The sequence below is a fragment of the Pteropus alecto genome, unplaced genomic scaffold (genome assembly GCF_000325575.1).
Source record: "Pteropus alecto unplaced genomic scaffold, ASM32557v1 scaffold206, whole genome shotgun sequence".
In the NCBI taxonomy this organism is placed as follows: domain Eukaryota; kingdom Metazoa; phylum Chordata; class Mammalia; order Chiroptera; family Pteropodidae; genus Pteropus; species Pteropus alecto.
Window position 1 is genome coordinate 3226763 of NW_006438906.1, and position 8316 is coordinate 3235078.

An 8316-nucleotide genomic window follows, 5' to 3' on the forward strand; every position below is an offset into this window, starting at 1 on the left:
CGTGACCTACACAGTGCAAGTTCACACTCCTCCAGAGTGCTTTTCTGCTTTGCTCAAGAAACGTTTTAATTGGGTGCCCATTAGTAATTCTGTGAGAGGGTGAAAAACCCTCCCTTCTTAGGAATCAAATCAAAAAGGCCTTTTTGGAGCGTGATAAGTGGATGCTTTCTAGTGGGATGTGGAAGCACTTGATACTTGCTTTTGCTGTTTACAGAGATGGTTCATTCTCACACTTTACTGGGAAGGTAGGTGCTATAATTATCTCCATTTCACAGATGAGGAAACTGAAGTGTAAGAGAAATTGTTACTTGCCCGAAGTCTTTGAGCCTGCCCGGGAGAGCTGGCCACATACCCCCGGGACACACACCGCTGTGGGTGCTGGGCGTGCTACTTACGTGTTCTCCAGCGACAGCTTCACGTTTCAAGGAGAAGACTCCAGTCGTGTTTCCAGGCAGGACGCCCTCCTGTTGGTTGTGACGATGGATGTGACCTGCCTCGGGCATGGGGTACTAGTATTGAGGCTTCTCTATTTGTTTTTATTTGGCAGGCTTTCAGCCCCGCCTTTGAGATGATGGGACTGGGAAACGGGCGTCGGACCATGAAGTCGCCGCCCCTCGTGCTGGCTGCCCTGGTGGCCTGTATTATTGTCTTGGGCTTCAACTACTGGATTGCGAGTTCCCGGAGCGTGGATCTCCAGGTGTTTTGCTTGCTTGTTTTCTTTGGGTGTCTCAGAGTATGAAATGTTGCCGGATGGTGGGGACCGAGGGATTTGTTATTTATCACCACCTGACACATTGCGCTGGCTAAAATGTTAGTTCCGGGCTCTGCATGTGTCCCCCCGCCTAGCCCTGGGCTCAACTCTCCACATCAGCTCTGCTCTTGAGAGAGGACCCCCTTGACTTCTTAGGGTTGCTGCCAGAACATCCCTCTCTGCTTTTCCCATGAGGTAACTTTTAGTCGAGCCGTTTGGGCTGGTTCTGGGAAGACAGCTTGATGAAGTGCACTAACCACAACCCACTCCTGTCTTCCCATCCACACTAGTTATCAGAGAGTGGTGTCAGAAGTGTATTTGGATAATGGGTGTGAGAAATGGGTTTAGGGGTATCAGTCTTTATTACCATCATTTAATGTGGATGATGATTTAAGCTCTCCCATTTATTGTTGCGCATCGTGAGTCAAGCAGTGCTGAGCAATGACACTCTCCTTGACCAAACTTTAGGTGGTCTCCTTGGGCCCTCTTTTTTGGCTAGACCTCCATCTTGGCCCTCCCCATTCTGTTTTTGACCTCCCCAGCCCAGGCTTAGCAGAGAATCCTGCTGAGTCACCCCCCACTCCCCCCGATATCTGATTAAGCCCCTCATCCCTCGTTCTCGATATCTAAGCCCTGGGCCTGTCTTTCACAAGAATCCCCCTATCATTGATGTCTCCTCTGAATACTTTTCCACCCATTGACCCTCTCAGTCTACTCGTTGGTCATAAATCCTCTGCTGTCTTTGCTTTATTCAGAGTTGAACACGGTTTCTCTCTCTCTCCTCTTGCCATAGTCATGACTCCAGTTGTGGTAGTCTTAAATAAAGTTTTCCTTACTGTTTTAACAAGCATCAGCATAATTTTTCTTTAACAGTACATTACATACATCATCATCTTTTGTACACAAACTCTACATGGTAGGGACTTTATTTTCCCCCATTTTACAGGTGGGTAAATTGAGGCACAGACAGGTAAAGTACCGGGGAGCTGGAATTCCAACCCAGTCTTTCTGATGGCAGAGCTTGGACTTATGGAACTTCGTCCCACTTGAATGTTTTGTCCCCAGAGATGTCGTCTTGGTACCCAGAGTTGGAGAACTGAACTGATTCTGTTTTTAGAAATTTTGACTGATAAAGAATGATTAAATGCTCCGTCAGTGGGGAAAAGGAACTAAATATTTGAGCACCAGCTCACACTGGGTAAATAAAGCAGGAGGCATTTTGTGTGCTTTTTTAAACCTCACAAAATTCCTGTGAGGGATATGGTGGTGATTCCAGGGAGACACACACTCATAGAAGTGAATTCTTTCACTTCTAGCATTGTTTCTCTAGAAAAACTTCTGTAGCTTCCACACAGCTGATTTAAAAAGTTGAGCCTTGGGAACACACCATGTGTGTAAGGCTTGCTTTGGGTCCCGGTGTCTTTGCTGAGGGAACTCAGGTGGTCTGGTCTCCAGGGATGGCTTGACATTTGCCCTTACACCCAGGTGTCCTTGTAGACGCGAATCATGGAGCTGGAAGGCAGAGTCCGCAGGGCGGCTGCTGAAAGAGGTGCTGTGGAGCTGAAAAAGAATGAGTTCCAGGGAGAGCTGGAGAAGCAGCGTGAGCAGCTCGACAAAATCCAGTCCAGCCATAACTTTCAGATGGAGAGTGTCAACAAGTTACACCAGGATGAAAAGGCAAGACCTGCTTTGTTTTCTTCTTAGTCTGTTCTAAATACCAGTTGATATGCTGTCAAATTCTTCTCAATGGGAAGGTAAGTGGCTGTGTGTATATTTATATAATTATAGGGAATTAGCCTCTTGATCAAGCTTTGGATATCCCCTCCCATCTGCCCATTAGGCCCTGGGCAGGCTTGTTGTAAAACCTTTTACAATGGTGATAAATGGCAGAAATGCAAAGGAACTTTCTATAAACACGTATTAAGTCCCTGCTCTGTGCTAGGCCTGTGCTGGATGCTTATATCTCAAAGAGGAATAATATTTGTGCCCTCATTACATCTCATGGATTGGAAGAGTTGTAGACCTCTAAGTAAGTACTAACAAAGAACATAGGGGACTCAAGACTGCTGGATTTTAAGTTTAAAAACAGATTAAAAAGGGGCTTTCTGCTCATTAATGTATCTAAGCTGTATATGTCTTGCGTTTTCTGTTTTTCTTAGGAATGGATGACTGCTTTTTTGTTTATTAAATTGTATAATGGTGTGAGTTATTAATATTTTCTTTTCTGAAGTGTATGAAACCCATGACCATTTATTACCTAGATGAGTGTGGCCCTTCCTAATGCATGCACCTCTCTCTGACATACTTGATTTGTTGGAGGGAGGTTGTATCCTGAAGTCTATTATCTCGAAGATAGACTTGGTTTTAGTATGAACTAGAGGCTAGCACTTCACCAGAAAATGAACTATTCTCAGGCTTTTCTTACCTAACTGGTTTAAAATGTGAAAAATGCTTTTTGTTCTTTTCATTTGCAGAGTACTTTCCCTTGTTCACAAATGTATATTTCTTCCCTGGGAATTATTCCAATTTTAATGCTGTCATAGTAAAGTACTTCCAAATTTCTCTTTACTTTTCTTATATGTGGGTGACACTATTTTGTGTCCCTGAAATCCCCTTTAACTAAATAGGATAGGACCTAGACATTTCTTATAGGGCGTACACAAATAAAACCCCTTAAAGCACATTTTTGGGAGGAAGTACAGTTTATTCTTAAGGAATAGAGTTTGCAGAGATTCCATTTGGGATTTGCAGGGTTTGTGGAGAACGCTCTGGCACTCTGGCCTCTGCCCGGTTGGGAAGGAGTGTGACAGGAACTGGGGAATGCTGGACTGGGAAAGGGGACCCAGCAAAGACCAGCAGGACTGCCCTGTGGGGCCCAGGCTGAGATGGGCCCTCAGGCCGGGCAAGGGAAGGTGAGGACTCTCCTGCTTAGTGCCTGCTCATTGCTGATTTACTGCTTTGTCAGTGCATGGCCGAAGAAGCCAGGCCTGAGACCAACCACAACAGGTTTTGCCCATCTGTACAGAGTGAGAAAAATAAGGATATTTTGTGTGATTTTTTCTGTCTCTCCGCCTCTGTATGTATGTGTCATTACCTGAAAATTTAACTCTTCTCCTTAGAAAGAGTTGTCTTTTATTATGAGCCTGTGGCCTGTCTACATTAAACAAAATTTTTATTATTAGTTTCAAGTATACAGTACATTGGTTAAACATTTATATAGTTTATAAAACGATTCCCCTGATTGCTCTTTCTCTCCTCTGGCTCTATACATAGCCATTACATTAATGCCGACTGCATTCCCTATGCCATGCTCCGCATCCCCGTGACCTATTTGTATTTCTTTAATCCTTCACCCCTTTCTCCCAGCCCCCCAACCCCTGACCCCTTGGCTTTTCTACATTTTTGTCTTTAACTTTTGCTTTTTAAAATGGTAGTGATGGAAGATGGTATGTGTCTGTGTGTGTCTGTATATGGTGTTTGGTTGTTTTAAGTGTCCTTATTTTCTGTCTACTAAATGCTTCTGATATTTTACTTGAACCATGAAATCTAAAATTCTAGACTGATCTCTCTCATTCTCCTCCTCCAAGCTTCTGGATAAGTTTGTGCATTGCATGCAAGTGTTGGTGCATGTTTTGTGTGGGGAGTTGGAAAAGAGGTTGCATGGTAATTTCTGTTCATGGGCATTCTGCCTCAGCCTGGGTATGAGCTCTTGGGGTTCCAATCCCTTATAAAGTGGGTGCTAGACAACCAGCTTCCCGTATCGTGTCGGCAGAATCCTTAGAGAATGCTCTGCACAGAACCATTTGTTCTAGAGAGTTCCAGTAATGCAGTCAATGAAGCACTATTACCATAGGCAAGTCCTAAGACAGAAACGCTAGTTCATTTGAGTGTAATCTGTTGTGGAGATAAGACCAAAACTTGGAATTCTTTGAAATATGATTGACTGGCTTTTCCTAGAAACATCTCACACAGGAATAAACAAGAGGGAACATCTTTTAGCCAGAAACCAGGTGACTCACCTCGGTTCTTAATGCTTCAGTTTTATGGCTTTTTTACAAAGCGGGCAAAATGCCTTACTTAGCCCTCTTGCCCTATCCCTAAGTTCAGAACTGTTTCAGGATCTAAGTGGAGGGAGACTCTTGTAGTAACTAGACACCTCCTGGTATATGTTGACCATCAAGGAGTCCCAGTAAAGAAGGTAAAATAAACATTTGACAGAATCAAATGGCCATTGGAAAAGAATGCGAGTCTTTTTTTTTTTTTTTTTTTAGAGTTTTTAACTTTAGGATATGCAATATAAAATTATTTTCATTTTGGGGGTGGGTGCTAGTTTCTTAGCTCCAAGAGTAGTTTAGCTGTAGCTTAGTGTGGTGGTGAAAGGCAGACCTGGGTTCAAATCCTTGTTTTCCTCAGCGGCATGATTTAAATTCATGCATGATTTAAATTCACCTTCTGATCGGGTGAATTTCACAACTCTGCGGCAGGTGAGTTAAATTCACCTTTTGATCGTGTGGCTGTGGTCCTTATGAAAGCCTCTGTTGCTTGCTAGTGTTTGTCCATGCGGAATTATCAGTTCAGCTTATCAAATTGTCTGATGTTTGTCCCTGATCTGATTTGTTACAGAAGTTATATCAGAGCATTCAGTCCTCTCCTGCCTGCACATTACCATCACCTGGGAGCTTATACAAAAAATGGATTTTTAAAATACACTGGATCAGAATCTCTGGGTATTGGGCCTCAAAGAATATGGAATTTTTTATTTTAAAGATAGTACACATGCATGTATTTGCTCATGTATGCACACATTTCTTCTAAGTTCTCAGATCACTGTATTGTGAGCAGGTAGTAAAACCATACACTGGTGATGGAGATAAGGCATTTTGCAGTATGGCACTGTTAAAAATAAAATTCTTATTAGAGTTTTTTCATTTTTTTGACCCTCTGAAATTATTTTAAAAGTAGAAGACATTATAATTAGTAGATATAATTTTTTAAAAATCATTTAGCAGAGCTGTTACCAAGTAATTGATGTTCATACTTTTTTTCTAAGATATTTCTTTCATTTTTACCCATATTTACTGGAATCCTTGAAAATTTTTAGAAGATATGCCGGGTAGGAGACTTGCTGCTCACCCATTGCTGCTGCCCGCGTGGAAGGCTAGGTGGCCATGTTTGTTCCATTTTGATGCCCCACAGCCAGCTCATTGGATGAGGGAGGAAACCTGGCACAGAGGGCGTGCACTCATTGGCTGGAGCATCGACCAGTCAGTCACATGAGATAATTTGAACGAGATCTCAGACTTTGATCATTTGGTGATAGATATTCTAATGAGACTTCAGCTGATTCTTGGGCATTGAATCGTCATTCTCATTTCCCTTCTTTTCTGCCTCCTTGTCTGTTGCAGAATTAGGTATGTTTATGACGGTTTGACCACGTAAGTACAATTATGTAAGTTCATGTGTATTTGTACAACTTGGTGGAAGCCCTCGTATAGTCATCTCCTGAGCTGTATATTAGAAGGGATGTTCAGCTTTGTTTTGAAACAAATGATTGTGCAAGTCAGCCTTAAGTAACTTTCAAAAAAGTTGTCTGTCTTAATTATCAAAATATTGTAGACATTTTTGAAAATACAAAAAGAATCATACTTTTATCTCTCAGAGATTAACACCCCTGAGAACTACTCATCTTCTTTTAAAAAATAGATCACATCTAAACTTTTATAAATTTTTATATTCAAGCTTTTATAAATATAGGTATGCCGTGAAAATTGTAGAACGTAAAGGAGGTTCTTTAAATGACAAACATATGTGAACACATATAGTTTTGACACATCATTTAAAAAGACCCAGAAACTCTTGCCTTATTATGCATTGTTGTTTTAGGGGTGTTGAGGCAGTCAGAAGTAGAAAGTCAGGGGTATAATTCGAGACAGAATTGTTTTATAAATGTTTGTTTCTAAATAGGTTTCATAGGTCCATTTACAGGTTCTGGGTGGACGTGTATTTTTTTGGTACAACCCACGATACCTTTTATTGTAGTCAGCATGGTCACTTCCTCTGCATTAGTTAGAAGTGGGTCACTCAGGCAGGCCAGCCCAAATGGAAGCGGGGGAAGGGATTAGACTCTGTCTTTGGGAACAGCGTCAAAGAACTTGAGGTCACATTTTAAACCACATTTGCATGGGTATAAATAATCTTCGCACAACCACCAGTGAAATGCTATTTTAAGATGTACATGTGTGTATGTTTGAAATAGGTTTTTAAGGGGCCTAAGTAGAAACAGACTCTCAGGTTTTAGTTTTTGGCGAAAGCTAATAGAGGGTCACTTGTAAGGGTCTGCATTATCTATCTCCTAAGGATGGCATAGAGTGGTTTAATTCATTCTTTTATTTTGTCGTCAGAAGGCTGATCAGTATTTTGGAGTCTGAAGACTTACCAAGATCTTGGGTACTCTCCTGGCTGGTGGCTGCTCCATACCCACGCAGTGGCCCTAAAGGCATGAAGGGGACAGATTACCTGATATCTGAAGCTCCTGAATTACTTAGTAGCACTTCATCCAGGGAATGTCCAGCTTCCTGCTCTTTTGTTCATTTTCACGTGCCCCAAGTTAGAATCAGAAATGGCTTCATTGTTCATATTTGTGTTGGTGACATTCTTGCTGGGCCGGTTTCTTGCAATCATTTATCTGATGTTGACCTTTACGCTTCATTTATTGTTAAAATACATAAATTAATAGTGCAGTAGTATAAAGAAAATTGAGTAACATTTTATTTGTAATGGAAATACAGTTCCTGTGTCATTCCAGAAGGGAAGCTACCGGTCTAAAAAAAATTGTTGACTGGAAGAATGGAAGAGGGGATGTTGGTGACTTGTTAATTGTTTTGTGTCAGAAAGAGAAAAGCTCATGGAGCAAGGCACCTGGGAAGGTGGAGGCAGGACAGGCCGGCCACTCACCTTCACAAGAGACAGAATCTGTCTCTTTATACTATTGCACTATTAATTTATGTATTTTCCCTTACCTGCACCTTTGTCACTCACCTTTGTGACTTGTGCTTGCATTGATGTGGCTTCAGTCAGCTTCCAGGTTTCTCCTCTCTTGCATAGTAACTTGGGGCATGAGGAAGCTCTGTCAAGCATTGAGATGAGTGGCATGAAAACACCATGCTTTAGAGGGGTTTCCTGTTGTAAATGACCCATAAGTGGAGTTTCTGTGGTTGTTGGGTGGTGAAAGCCAGAAGAGCTGAGATGGTTTATGTCATTGGTTCATGTGCAGTTTGGGCCCTGGGATTGGGGCTGCTCTCCTCAGCACTGGTTTCTGTGAGTAACTTCCTCTGTAAGATTCTGTCTCTTGTAAAAGAAATGACTGATGTTAAGAGGTCTAGTCATTTGTCTTACTTTAGAGTTTTCAAAACTCTAATCCTATTCACATAAGAACACATTTAATTTCTCGAAGTGCCCGACTGGGACATAGGTGATGTTACCTCCGAGATGGAGGTGAAGATTATCCTTTGAGAGGTCACTTCTTGGCTCCTGGGACTGGCAGAGTGGGCCGGCAGGGGGCTGGG

At 42.1% G+C, this 8316-nt stretch overlaps 1 protein-coding gene across 1 annotated transcript in view; it reads left to right on the forward strand.

The window, feature by feature from the left end:
- The first annotated feature begins 547 nt into the window (after window positions 1-547).
- GOLM1 (golgi membrane protein 1) overlaps window positions 548-8316 on the forward strand; it is a 43715-nt gene continuing 35946 nt past the window's right edge. Inside the window, exons 1-2 of the mRNA XM_006916079.2 lie at window positions 548-697; window positions 2249-2428. Coding sequence (XP_006916141.1) covers window positions 569-697; window positions 2249-2428 — 309 coding nt within the window. The 5' untranslated portion in view covers window positions 548-568. The remainder of the gene's footprint in view (window positions 698-2248; window positions 2429-8316) is intronic.